A 14665-nucleotide genomic window follows, 5' to 3' on the forward strand; every position below is an offset into this window, starting at 1 on the left:
ACACTCACTATAAGATTTACCAGTGAGACAATCAATTGCATTACAGTGAATGAATGCATTTAACTATGGAACTTACTGACGCAAAAGGTCATATCAAAAGAGGTTCAATGTTTACTTAGGTCTTTTAAGAAAAAAACTCAACTATGTAACTTATATTTAAAGCACGGATTTAGGAAATCTATCTAGAGGCTTCAAACCATTGCCATTTTAAAATTGGCATCTGTAGAGGGTTGAATGGTGCTCCCAATAAGGTGTCCATGTCCTAATCCGTAGAACATGTGGATGTGACCTTATTTGGAAAAATGGTCTTTGCAGATATAATTTAAGGATCTTGCAAAGAAAAGATCATCCTGGATTATCTGAGTGGCCCCTAAATCCAATAACAAGTACCCTTATAAGAGGCACACACAGGAGAGCCACACAGAAGAGGAGGAGGCAATGTGACCACAGAGACAGAGATAGGAGTGATGTGGCCAGGAAAACTGGGGCAGTCACCAGAACCCGTTAGAAGCAAGGAATGTATTCTCTCCTAGAGATGCTGAATTTAAACTTCTGGCCTCCAGAACTGTGAGATAGTAAATGTCTGTTGTTTTTAGTTACCAAGTTTGTGGTAATTTGTCATAGTATCCTCAGGAAATGAATACATCTATAAGACCTGATAGGAAAAATGTTACGTAGCCAATAAGTGTTATATAAAAAAAGGAAGACATCGTAGATGGCAAATGGTAAGTATTGATTTGAAGCATGCTGGTAGAAGTCAGATACTTTTCTTTTTAAATGACAGGAAGTGCTTCACTTCTCACTGTAAAACCTTAGGTAGTGTTTAATGCCATGTTACAGAAGAAGGTCAAGGTGTAATTTTAATGATGCCCGTAATCGGGCCATGGAATATAAGAAGCCCCAAAACGTACTCAGCATTTTGCCTTTTGACAGTATCAGCAATTTCCCTCCTGAGACATATTGAGAACATGTATAATTAGGTCATTTGAGAAATTAAAGGAAGGCAAACAGAATACCGACAACATAAATGGAGCTTTTATTGGCTACATCCATAAATACTCTAAAGAAAAGCCTGTAAATGCTGCTCCACTTGGACTACTCTTTAAAAAAATAGTTAAAAGGTTGCTTTCAGTCATCGGATTAAAATTAATATTTCTGACTCATTCTAAGGCTTCAGTAGTTTAGAAACAGATCTTTTTTTAATTTAATTCTCATATGCTTTACCTCAAGAATAATTACATTTAAGATAAATATATGGCCTTTCCTAGTTCTATTTTTCATGTCAACATAACACATGGACAGAAGGAAGGATGCTTTACATTATAATATCAGTAAATATGAATTTATCTGGAGCTTGGGTTCGCCAGAATTAGCAATGCTTCCATAAAAACTAATTTTGTATTATAAATAACTTATTATTTCATTTACTTGGAGTGTTGATCGAATTACAGGTGGAAAGATAATCTGTTGTACATTTAGTTTTCCATTATGAAATCATTTCAACCGATTTGCTGGTAAACTTTGATGTGTTAGAAAACTCTTTAATGAGTGGTTGTTTACAGCTGATATATGATTATCCCATGGAAATTAGTAAACTTCTGTAAAATCATTTTTTTAATTGCAAAAATATTGGTGAGAATCCAGTTCTTGCAGCTTCGAAGATGGGTATTTTCTCATCTCCATGATCTCATGTCATGTAGCTAGAGTTCTTAAAATTCATGAAAAGCAGAGAAACTGCCTTAATAAAAAAAAAAAAAAAAAAAGTTTTTTCTCAAAGAAAATGAGCTACTGGCTGGGGGTTTTCTTTTCTGTCACTGGTATCTATTTTACTCCAATGAAAAGTAAATGTCAGACTAGCAAGTTAAAACCTTTTCTTTAAGATCTTCTCCCTCCCTTGTTTTTCTATATTATTAATTGAAATTTTTCTTTCAGCAGATTTAGGAGATGAAGCAATGTCCCTTCAGCTATAATTGTGTCCCTGTGCAGTTTACTTCCCAAACTGTGGCTCTATTGGAGATTTTCCTACATCCACCAAGAACCGACTGGAGTATTCCAGTTAAAGTGAATCTTTCATTGCTTAAACTGTACTTCTCTGAACTCAAATTGGGCTCCAGAGCACTGTAAATCAGGACACTGGAGCTGAGCAGCTACCGATTTGTGCCAATATTACACATTTAGATATGAGTCAAGACAATTTTTTGTTTCCATCTTGCCTTCAGTTGACATTTACACAGTAACTGTTCATTCAGATGGGTGCAGAATCTTCTATCCAGAACCTTAATGGTTCCTAGAAGAGGCAGTAGAGGATGTGTAGTGGGACTGGTCCCTTTCATATCCCTCTTGGCAGGAGGATAACTTAGGAATATGGGGCTGGAGGAGAAAGCTGAGTTGTAATGGCTCTGATTTTATGCTCACAAGGAATCCGTAACCCCTTCAACAAGGCTCAGTCAATAGGTCTACTCTATCCTTACACACATACACACTCTTCGGTCTTTCATTTTAGCATTTTTTTTCCTCTTTTCCATCTTGGTCTCCCCTTGAGATTATTTTCAGTTGGGTTTTATTCATAAAAATAGATATGTATGTGTGGCAGCGGATGGGGAGGTGGAAATCTTGGTTTGAGGCTCTGCACCCCTTGGGTTTGACCTGTCTTAAGGACCCGCCATCCTCCCCCTCACACATACACGATATCCGGATAGCTATAGACTGACTAGCCGCCTCTTTCATTTTTCTCATTTCCACTTCTGCCCAATTTCATTGGATCTGAGGAAAACGTGTGGTTCTTCTTCATGGGATCTTTCATGTAACATGTGGAAAAACGTAAGAATTCTGTATAGCCTGGCTCTTTGAAAATAGACTCTGTAAATATACTCAGAAAGAACAAAGATAATCATCAGTGCAGGTCTCATTTGCCAAGCCATTAATGTGTGTCCCACCTTCAGCTGCTGACTTTTAGTCTTGAACATGAGTACGGCCCTGCTGGCAGTGTAGCTTTGAGGCCCTCCACTTTCGAGGCTGCTGTAAGCTTGGGATTCCAGGGTTCACTGTGAGCCATGTAGCTCCTCCACTTTCCATCCACCTTCAGAAACAGAGTTAACCACAAGGCAAATTAAAGAAAGATATTAGGATTACAAATAAAAAGAGAAGCAACTAAAGGTTCGTCTCAATATCCTGAACCCTAGAAGAGCTACTTCGTCAATGGGAAACCCTAATGGAAAGCCAGAAAAGGGCCAGACCCTTGTGGTTTTTGAGGGATGGGGTGGGAAATGAAGATACAAGAAAACAAAAATGGTCAAAAGCCAGTTGCTTCTCTAGCCTTAATCTGTATAAACTAAGCCTTCGAGAGGTAAAAGAAGCCTAGCTTTCACTCAGGGCCACAGGAAGTATATAGCACAGTGAGGCCACCAAATGTTTACCTTTGTGGTTCTCTTTGGTTGGGCTTTAGGAATTGACTCAAACAGTCTCGTGATCCCTACGATTGTCCCAGGAAGTTGCTGCAGAGGCTTTCAGAGGGGGCTGAGTTTGTAGAGGAAGGTAGCTGTCTCCAAAGGTGATGTCGCTCAAGCGGCATGCTGGGATAACGGGTTTACCTTGATGTGAGAGGACAAAGAGATTTAGAACGTTAAAAATTGAGGCATTGTCAGTTTTATGGTCACTGAAGTTACCTACCTTCTCACCCAAAACAGATTCAGGTAATGGTAGTGGTGGGTTTTCTGTCTTAATCAGACACCTCTTGTTGGTTACGGGACTGGAACTGGAATAGGTCATGAGGAGAGCCACGTTTTTCCAAAGCGAAGCAGGTGGCACTATGAGATAGTGCATTTTCAGCACAGGAGTTCCTCATGGGAGGCTAATGTGCTCAGAGGCATTTTTGTGGTTTCATCACGTGGACGTGTACATATGAGCTCTTCTGACACAATATTTTAAGGCACTGGCTTCCTGCAGGCACATTTCCTGTGTCCTGAGCCTGAGAAGAGTTGTTTTGTGTTTCTATTGAGAAGAGCAGACTATATTAATCCTTCCTTAATGACTGATTAATTCTGAAAATGCATGTGACTCAGATCTGTGCTTGGGTTGTTTGTTCTCTGGAAATTTGAAGAGTATTTACTCTGCAGTTAACCAAGGTGCCAAGCAGTGACACTTTGAGACCATCTAAACAACCACTCCAAGGGGGCTTCCGCCCAATATTTTCCTGCATTTTCTAGGTTAACTGAGATCTCTTCCCTTAGTTCCAACAGTGTAGATTAAAAACTTAGTAAAATTTCTTAAAACATAGCCATAGAGAATTTATTTTATCAGATACTTGTGAAATTTAAATAAAAATGTGGAAAATAATTTAACTTATCTTTCCCCACAGGAAATCTATATAACCTAAATTATTAACCTATAAATTACTGTTCATACCACAAAGAAAAATATTTTTCCAACATCTCAAATATTCAGATTTTCATGCTTTGAGAATTTAACTAACAATGTTGTCTGACCCCCTGAAGTGAAAAATGCTTTTCTCCATGAAAGCAATTGAAAGAGACACTGCTGTAATTGATATGTCAATTTAAGTGGTCTAAGCTAATATTTTCACAAGCACTTGATTCTAAAATGTAATGGAGATTTTAAAGAGACTCGCCATGGTAATAACTTTGAATTGTTATAAAATAATGTAATCTTTGTTCATATCTAATTCTTATCATGAGAAAACTTATGATAGAAATATTACGTGTATATATTTTTACTAATGGCTGACTCAGGAAAGGAAGAGTTTTCAGCAGGGATCAGATCCTGGGAATAATAGTATTAATTATTCATTACTTTCCAGACAGTGATTTTGTTTTTTGCTTTTTTTAATTTTTGGTTTGTTTTCATAATTCCCTAAATTCAGAATTATACATTATTAAATACTTTTAATAATTTTAAATATGAAACAGCATGTCACGTTAAAATTCATTAGGATTAACACTGTGTTCTATTAACCCTGTCTTGTTTATTTGACCTGGAAAAATGCAACTGATGCTTGGCCAAAAGAAAACAAATATTAATTCAAATTTATTATCCCACAAATTTAGTCTTATGAGGGAAATCTACTTGTGCACCTGAATATTTTAACCCAAGACATTATTTAAACACAAAAAGCATCAGAAAATGCCCATGTCTGTTGTGCCTTTTCATTCTCTGAAACCAGACGGCTCAAAGAATTGTTGCAAATCCCTGGCTGTGCTATAAATCCCCAAATCAAAGAAAATGATAGCCCTCCCAGAATTTCCGGGTCTAGATAACCCCCTCACCATGTTTATTTATGAGTCTATTACTTCTCGTTTGGAAAATTTCCTTGACACTTCATGGTGTGTGTATTAAATTCTATTCCCTATAGTTTGAGGCACAGTCTAACTAGAAACATACTCCTGGCAGTTTCAGAGAATACGATATTTACTCAGCAAGAGAAACGCCTCCCATCAAGCAGCCTCCAGGATAACACTTTATGAAGACAGTTTTTCACTGCTGACATGTCGGCGTCTGTTCTCAAGTACTCCTGCTGTTTTTCATAAAGGATGCTTTAGTGTGGAGCTGGCTCAGAATCCAACTGTGCACTTGCTTTTGGTGGTCATTAACAAAAGAACTGCTGTAGCAGCATCTAAATTATATGTCATCACTATCATACTTTGCATTGGTCTTGGGCAAGTCTACAGTTACATGTTAAAGATCTACATTTGTTGTAATAAATAATTCACTAATAATGTTTAAAAGCTCCCCTAAACACACACACAATTATATGTGAAAAAGCTATCTACAGAAGAATTGATTTACCTAGGAATACTCAGAACTGATCTTAAAATTAATTACCACATGTTTAAATTTCTCACAAAATTGTGTCCTGATTTTAAAGTCAGGGAGATTATTTCACAAGAAAATGACACATTGTTTCCTATTCCAGGGTTGTTATTTTACTGTGTCCTATAGCTTTGAAAGGTTTTCCAAGTAGAACCAGTTCAAGACAATGAAAGAAACAGCTGCAAACCAGCATTTCACTAAGGGAGCAAACTCCTGTTTTGAATATATCAAGCATCATATCAATTTATAGTAAACTATTACGATTTCAATCAAATTGTGAACATTTCACTTTATGCAGTTACTGCTCTAGAATAATAAAATAAAATTATCTTTCTGTGGTTTAATTTGCCTATAAACAAAAGGAAAAATTGGCCTCCATTTGACATTTCAGGTAACAGCACAAGCTTGCTCTTTATAAGACATCACTCACTTGTCCCTCTGTTGGCCTAAATTTTGCCTCTTAGCTGTATCACTATTACGTCTCCTTAATCAAGTCTTGGCTACGTGGAGTTCTTGAGAATCATGCACTGATCCAAGGGGCTGATTAAGATATATGCTAAATTATTTGAAGAAAAAAGAATACAGTATAGATGAAAATGCTTACAAGAGACTTACTATTAAATTTACTTCACCAATACAGGTATAAATCCCTAGGAAGTTGAGCTAAAAAATTAAATTAGAATGTGAGCAGCTTTTATATTCTCTACCTGGTTGTCCCATGAGCATTCTGATTTCTTGTTAACACTGATCATTCCTACAATTGAACAGTGATGTACAGGAGGTAACTGGGTTTGAGGAAGCATTTAGTAACTTTCAGGAAGTCTTCAATTGCTCATTCAGGGATATGGAGGCATCATTATTTTTATTTCTTTGCATTCTATTCGACAGATAGTTGCCGCAATAATGGCAATTACGGGCATCGTCATGATGGCTTATGCAGATAATTTCCATGCTGACTCGATCATAGGAGTGGCGTTTGCAGTGGGCTCAGCCTCTACGTCTGCATTATATAAGGTATGCTGTGCACCTCCTTATATAGTAAATTGTCATTTGTAGCTTAGACTTAAGTAATAAAGTAAGGAAGGACAAAGAAAACTTTGGCTAAAAAAAAATAAAGATGATTTAATAATAATTACCATTTATTGAGTACTTATTACATGTTGGGTACTTGCCAGAGGATTTCACCCTTGTTAATGCACCTTTATGAGGCATAGGTACTTATCCCCGATTTCAAAGAGGTAATTTGGTTTCGGGAAGCATTTAGCAACTTTTATGAAGTCTTCAATTGTTTGCTCTGGGATATGAAAGGATAAATTAAAAAAAAATTTTTTTGAACTTCTATTAGACAGATACTGTATGGGTGTGTTAACATTGTTTTAATGACAGATAAAGAAACAGAGGTTTTGAAAAATTGCTCAAAGTCATACAACCAGGAATTGATAGAGCCAAGATTTAAATGTGGACTGGCCAACTCCAAAACCCTTGCTTCATGGCTCTGCCCCTCCCAATCACCAACCAATTGTAACAGGGGCTGAGAAAGAACTCTCCTCTCTTTAAGTTTCTTTAACTGAACTATTTGTGGTCATTATTTTAACTCCAATTGAGGTGTTTAGAATAATAAACAAGCTGTCATTTGAAAGGTTACCTTTTGCTACCTATGAACCCCAAGCCACAGAAGATTATGTTATTAGCAAAACGAAGAGCCTCTTTTCCTCTCTGACAGATTCTCTGGGTCTGCACTACATGCTCACCATTCTTTCCTACTGGAGCTGCCTGTCATCAGTGCAAATTCTATTCAGAGTCATTGCCCCTGACTTCAGAGGCAAGGACCAAGAGAGCAGATCTAAAAGGTTATTCCCCAAAGCTCCACTTTTCAGAGTCAACTCTCTGGATGTGGCTAAAGCACTGTTCCACTTTCATCTCTCTTGGTGTTTCAGTTAGAAAATTCTCTCTGAAAGGAAGAAAATGCCCTTTGCATCTCTCCTAGATGCCTGTTCCGATCATTCATTCACCAGCACGGTGGCTCAGAGGACACTGACTCTATTTCCATATTGATATTTCCTGGCCCATTGACTCTGTGTGACAAGCTTGACAAGTGTTCACTCAATTGCCATTAGTGTCTAACCTGCCCCCAACTGAGACTCCACTGAGAGAGACGTCTGATGTGACCAAAGATGAGCACGTGATCAAGTTCTCTTGATTAAGTCTCTCAAAAGAAGAAAAAAATAGTGAGTTTGGTTAAAATTAAAAGCAATACCTGGAATTGCTATCTGACCAGGAAGACTATCATAAGAGAGGATTCCCCTGGCCATGTTACAGATGGATTCATTCTGGGAGCGGTAATATTTTCTGAGATGCACAAAATCATATGTGTACTGTAGAAAAGACCTGCTCCAATCTCCATTGTCTGAGGATTCTTATAGGAAGCAGAGGGGTTAAAAAGCCAAGAAATATGGACTAGAGTTCTGGCTCCTTCCAGCTTGATGTGTGACTTTAGGTTAGTCATTCATGTCTCCTTGTCATCTTTCTCTATACACAGATTTATAATCCAGGAAAAAGAATTTTTATTCTGGAGAATAAACACAGTATTTGTGAAAATACTTTAAGCTCTGAGAGACAAGCACTTATAAATCCAAGACATCATTGTTTTTTCTCTCAGCAACATAACAACAGGCTCTCTCTGTCTAATCTGGTTTTCAGTATCTGTAAAAATAAGAATGAAATAAATCCCATGCTTGAAGGGAAGAATTAATGGCGTTTAACCTAGAAGATTTTTCTGGGCTTCTCTGCTTTTTTGGTTATTCGTCCTATACCCATCACAGAAGGTGGCACTTAACAGTGTACAACACCACAACAGTTTTCAACACCATAAGGAATTTGGAGCCATAGAGATAGCTGGGTAAGAAGAAACGGAGGATAAACTCTGGGCCAATTAGTTCACTGTGTAGATGAATAGAACTCATCTTTCTGATAACAGCAAAACAGAGAAGTTTTCTTTTTCCCATTCCAGGTTTTGTTTAAGATGTTTCTCGGAAGTGCCAACTTTGGTGAAGCTGCACACTTTGTTTCCACGTTGGGTTTCTTCAATTTAATCTTCATCTCCTTCACCCCAGTCATCCTGTATTTCACCAAGGTGGAGCACTGGTCATCCTTTGCAGCTCTGCCGTGGGGCTGTCTCTGTGGGATGGCAGGGCTGTGGTTGGGTAAGTGACCCCAGGTTTTTCTTTCCATTTCACTTTACCTTTCCTGGATAGTTAAATTATCTTATTAGACTATTCCCTTGGGTACCTTTGTCTTTCCCAAACTGACCTAAAGTTGGTTAATGTTGTTGAATGTTTAAAAGTTCGTCGCAGGCTATTACTTGATTAGATCAGAGCTGTCCAATTGGTGTGCCCCGAGATAAAGTGTGAAAGGGAGGTCCAGGCCACTCTGATCACCACTGGTCTTCAAGCAGCCTCGTCCATTCTTTACGACGTACTGTATGATATTATTGTGTTCCAAGCGTGCCACGGTGTGTCAGCCAGAGGGAGAGAGTGGGATTTTCATTCAAAGAACTCCATGTGATACAAAATGCTGGAGCAGTGAGTGCAAGAAAGAGGGAGGAAGGAAGGAGATGACATTCAGGAGAGAAGCAGGTCATAAGGGACCTGGAAAACCACAGTTCAAAGGGGTTGGATTTAAAATCCACTTAATTGCTCAGCAGGGAGATGATAGGCTCACATCTTCACTTTAAACAGCCCACCATGGCTGTGTAAAGAGAATGAATTTGAGATAGGAAGCCCTAACTGAAACAAGAGAAGAAGGCAGAACTTGGCTTGGTGGCTGAACTAAGTAGGCTAGGCCTAGTCGATGACCAAGAAGAAGTAACTTGGATTCTCTGTAATATCCTCTCTCTATATAACCCCTATAACTCTGAGGCTGCCTCCTTCACCTGAGCAACCAGGGTGCTCCTACTTTCAAGCCGCTCTGCAGCTGTCACTTCATATGAGAGGAAATTGAAAAATAACAACGCTACTCTTTTCTCACCAAGCAGTAGAACAACTATCACCACCCAATGACTCAGTGTTTCTTTACTCAGAATCAAATCATTTCATTCTGCTTCTCTTTCTTCATACCACTTAAGGACAGCCCCCTCTGTCCACTCCACATTTCCTTGCAAGACTGACCTGCAAGATGTCTGCCAACCCTCAGATAAACTGCCTTTATCAAGGCGACATAATCCGAAACATAATCTAAAGCAGCACTGCAATTCCTAGGAGAGAAAAATGCCTCTTGTTTCTTCCCCCATAGGCACCGGGTCATCTTTTTCTACTCTGGCTCACATCCCTAATAAGAGGTCTTAAGTGAGACAGAAAACACTTTAAGAAAAGGATTAAACACTAATTGTTGGTCTTGTAAATTCTGCTTTTGAAAGCCAAAAGTATGTGGTGATGATCCGTCATAACCTCTGCTAAGTTAAGTAGAAATCAATAGTAGTATTTCCATAAGACCAACATCTTAATGAAAAGTGCCTAGATGATTTCTTGGCCAAAGCCGATCTAACTGAAAACAATCATAACCCAAATTTCACTGACTCGTGGCCCCAGCTGTGTACATGATTTCCAGCATGCTGCAAAGTAGCCCTCCTCCAACGTATACCCTTTGGCATGTCTAATACATGCTCCTGAGCAAGCCTGCTCAGGTTGAGTGCCACCTATGCTAGCCTGACACTGTGGTCCTCCACCGAGCAGCATGGTCTCCACACTCCACTGGGTGTCACGCCACTCCACTGGGTAGAGTATCACAGCACAGTGAAATGATTATTTCTCCTCTTTGCATTTCCTCCATACATCCTTTTCCAGCCACTTAGCAAGAGATCAGGCAGCCAGGGTGGCAGAGGAGAAAGAAAGAATAAGACTATTTCAGATGAGATATGTCTGCATCCATCTCTAAAATTAGAGGATTAATTGACCAAAGGTGCAGACAATTTAGAAGATATGTTAGCAGAAACACCGATTCTTTTATGCTAAGAAGGAAAGCACCCAGCAGATTGATTCCCCTTCATCCTATATATCCTTCTTCATTTTACAGTCTTCAACATCCTGGTGAACGTTGGCGTGGTGCTCACATACCCAATCCTAATCTCCATTGGGACAGTGCTCAGTGTTCCTGGAAATGCAGGTACTGATACAATTTGATATGTGCACAGTAAGTCTCTTCTTTGTGTTCGTTTTATGCCCTGAGTTTTCTTTGAGCAATTATGAATTATGTCCCCTGCCTGGGAAGATGTTTTTAAATATCATGAAGGTGGCAGACAACAGAATAACTATGCAACAGATTTAAAATCTGCAACTACAAACACTGTTTTTACTTGGTTGTGTTTTAGAATTAAATACCAAATGTATCATTTGGGTTTCATGTAATCTCCCTGACAACCTAATTTTGTGGTATTTTTAGAGAAAGTCCTATGGAAACAAAAGGCATCCCAGCATAAGACTCTCAAGTAAACGTCACTAATGAAAGTGTAGGAAATGTACAGGGTGTTGGCTCCCCATCAGACTTTCCATGGGGAGCTGCAGAAGCTTCTCCTGCGGGTAGAGCAGATGGCCCTCTGGAATAGATTTAGGAAAAAGCAATTTGATTCATTTCAGGGACAGAAGGAGAAGCTATTTTTCCCAGAATAATCTTTCTAATGAAAACTACCAATGCAACAAGTAAGGGAAGTGTGTTACCTAGATGACTGTATAGTCATTCTAACTTTGAAATTCTATGATTCCAAGCCTTGGGTAGCCATCTTTCTTTGCCTCGGGACAATCAGCAAATATTTATTGAACACTTGCTATGTGGTCAGCACTGTAGAAGTGACAGGGAAGTAGTGAAGTGATAGTTTCAGAAAGCTTACACCTGAATTCAGAAAACAAGATCAACAAACATAAAATAACTTAGAACTCTACAGTGTGATTTATTATTAAATGCTAAATGGTGTAACAGACTCCAAGGACTGTAAGATATTCAGAGGAAAGGAACATCAGGGAAAAGTGTAGTTGTCAGGAAAATTTATTCATTCATCCATGGAATAAAAAATTTCTGAGCATTTGGTGTATGCCAGGAACTGTGATAACACTGATGATAGATCCAGGATAAGGCACAGTCCCTGCTTTCAGGACTTATGTATTATAGAGAGGGAGACAAAAGGAACTGAGTTAATACAATGTACAGAGAGAATTGCTTTGATAAAGGTCTTGTAATGAATACTCTGAGAGAATGCTCTGAGGCAAACACGAAGGCTTCCTGCAAGTTTCCTAAATGGTGAGATCTAATGGAGGATTTAGCTGGATGAAGCAGATAAGAGGAGGGAAGGGTGTTCCATGAAAAAGAACAGCATGTACGTACCCTCACAATTGAAAACAGGGACTCAAAAATATCGTCATACATGAATGTTTATAACAGCACTATTTGCAATGACCAAAGATAGAAACACCCAAATGTCCATCAACAGGTAAATGGATAAACAAGTTATAATACATACAATGAAATATTATTCAGCCATAAAAAGGAAAAAAGTACAAATACATGCTACGACATGGATGAACCTCAAAAACATCACGCTAAGTGAAAGAAGCCAGTAACAAAAGGTGGCATATAATGTAACTCCAAATAGGTAAATTCATAGACACAACAGTATATTGGTGGTTGCTAGGGTCAGTGGCTAGAGATTGGGAGTAGGGGACTGCTTAATGGGTGCAGGTTTTATTTTAAAGTAATAGAGATGTTTTGGAATCAGAAAGAGGTGATGGTCATACAATATGATGAATATACTAAAGGCCACCAAATTAACTTTTAAATGGTAATTTTATATTACATGATTTCACCTCAATTAAAAATGTTAAAAGAACATCATGTATAGAGACCTAGACATTAACAAGATTGGCTCATTTGAAAAATCTTCAACGGTCCAGTGAAACTGAAGAAGCATGAAGGAATGCAGAGGAAAAGTCTTAAGAAATAAAACTGCAGAGGTAATTAAAGCAAATGACACTAGCCTTGAATGATAAATATGATTTAGAGATAAGGAATGAAAAGCAAGTGAAGAGAACACCACAGATAATGGTATAGAAAAAAGATAAGATGAGCTTGAAAGAACAAGAGAGACTTTTTGAAATATCTAGAAGTAGCAGTGACTTTGGTCATTTTTTACCCCCCAAAAGTTTAGAAACAGTCATAGATGCTGACTGACCCGATATTTCTTACCTAGCTGTGGATCTCCTGAAGCAGGAGGTAATATTCAATGTCGTCCGCCTGGCTGCTACCATCATCATCTGCATTGGGTTTCTGCTGATGCTATTGCCGGAGGAGTGGGATGAGATTACCCTGAGATTCATCAACAGCCTGAAGGAAAAGAAGAGTGAGGAGCATGTGGAGGACATCACAGATTCCAGTGTACACCTGCGAAGCAGAAGCAGGGCCAACGGGACAGTGTCTATACCACTGGCTTAAAGAGGGACACCTTTTGAATGCACATGAATGTATATTCTGTGAATATAATAAAATTTTCTCACTTCCTCTACACTCACATGACAGTATTAACTCTGAATTTGGACAAGTCAAATGTGAAATAATGCAAACAATAAAAGTTTACATTTATATGCTTATCAAGGAACTGGTGTAAATAATCATAATAAAAATTTTTTATTAAAACATTCATCTTTGTTCTATTTCTTATGTTTTGGGGGGATTTGTTTCTCCCTAATGCACAAAACTTCCTGAAAACATAAGGTTCTTTTAAATTATGGGCTTGTCATTACCTTTTTCTCACCTAGCATTGAGACCTCTGTGTTCCACCAGAGAAAGTTGCGTAAGAAGAAAAGACATGAAAAGGATAAGCACTTTATATATATTTAAGTCCAATAGGAACCTTAAATTCAAAAGCTGGAAAGTAATTAAAGGTATCAACAGAGTATCTTCTTTCTATATGCAAGATCTACACTAGGCGCTAAGAGATGTAAAGATATAGAAGACTCTATCTGTACTTTTAATGAGCTTAGAATAGCCCAGAGCATAAGAGTTTACGAATATCTCTAATATGAGGTAGACATTTGAAAATGGCACAGTGATGACAGAAAGGACAGCTGTTACCAGCCATCTCTAAGTCCTTTACCACCAAGTTTTTGAAAGAGTTGTTTATATTTGCTGTCACTCTTTGACCCACTATAATCCACCTTCTGCCCACTTCATTCCTCAGGAAGTACATCCGCCAAAGTCATCACTGACCTTTCTCTTAAAAAACCATATTGACACTGTTCAACTCATACTTTATTGTCCTTTCTGCAGCATTTGACAGGATGACCATTCCTTTTTCCTGATAATCTCTTCACCTAGATCCCATTATAATCTCCTGGTTCTCTTTCTCTCTCAGGGGCTGCTTCTCTGGGCTCCTCTTCCTAGGCTGGTCTCATCATGTCAGTGTTCAGCCCTTAGCCTTCTTAGCTTCACGTCCCACACTCTCTCCCCCAGAGATCTCATTTGCTTCCATGGCTTCAAATGTCATCTGTGTGGCGATAGCTTCGAAATCTTTATCTCCAGCCCAGATTTGTTGCCTGAACTTCGGATCTGACCATCTAAATAAATGCCTTCTGCAAGCTCACTTGGATGTTTCATTTTTCACTTCAGATTCAGAAACAAACTTGAATTTATAATTTATCCTCCCCAGACCCACACCTTCCTCTCCTTTGTTCCCTATCCAGGTTATCGGTGCCATCATTTACCAGCTGCCCAGGCTGGGGACCAGTCTTAATTTCTACCTTCCTCACCTTCCACATCTAAACTAAAAGTCCTGTTGATTCTCTGAATCTTTTTCAGA

At 38.5% G+C, this 14665-nt stretch overlaps 1 protein-coding gene and 1 long non-coding RNA gene across 2 annotated transcripts in view; one reads left to right on the forward strand and one right to left on the reverse strand.

Moving 5' to 3' along the window:
* SLC35F4 (solute carrier family 35 member F4) overlaps positions 1-13519 on the forward strand; it is a 167152-nt gene extending 153633 nt beyond the window's left edge. The window contains exons 5-8 of the mRNA XM_006920142.2: positions 6715-6840; positions 8837-9029; positions 10897-10986; positions 13061-13519. Coding sequence (XP_006920204.1) covers positions 6715-6840; positions 8837-9029; positions 10897-10986; positions 13061-13302 — 651 coding nt within the window. The 3' untranslated portion in view covers positions 13303-13519. The remainder of the gene's footprint in view (positions 1-6714; positions 6841-8836; positions 9030-10896; positions 10987-13060) is intronic.
* LOC112469577 lies at positions 2258-3809 on the reverse strand. Its single transcript, XR_003042688.1, has 3 exons — positions 3670-3809; positions 3417-3590; positions 2258-3079 (listed from the first exon to the last, which is right to left on the reverse strand). It is a non-coding gene; the product is annotated as an uncharacterized LOC112469577 (long non-coding RNA).
* Positions 13520-14665: the final 1146 nt, after the last annotated feature.

The sequence above is a fragment of the Pteropus alecto genome, unplaced genomic scaffold, assembly GCF_000325575.1.
Source record: "Pteropus alecto unplaced genomic scaffold, ASM32557v1 scaffold86, whole genome shotgun sequence".
Taxonomy (NCBI): Eukaryota; Metazoa; Chordata; class Mammalia; order Chiroptera; family Pteropodidae; genus Pteropus; species Pteropus alecto.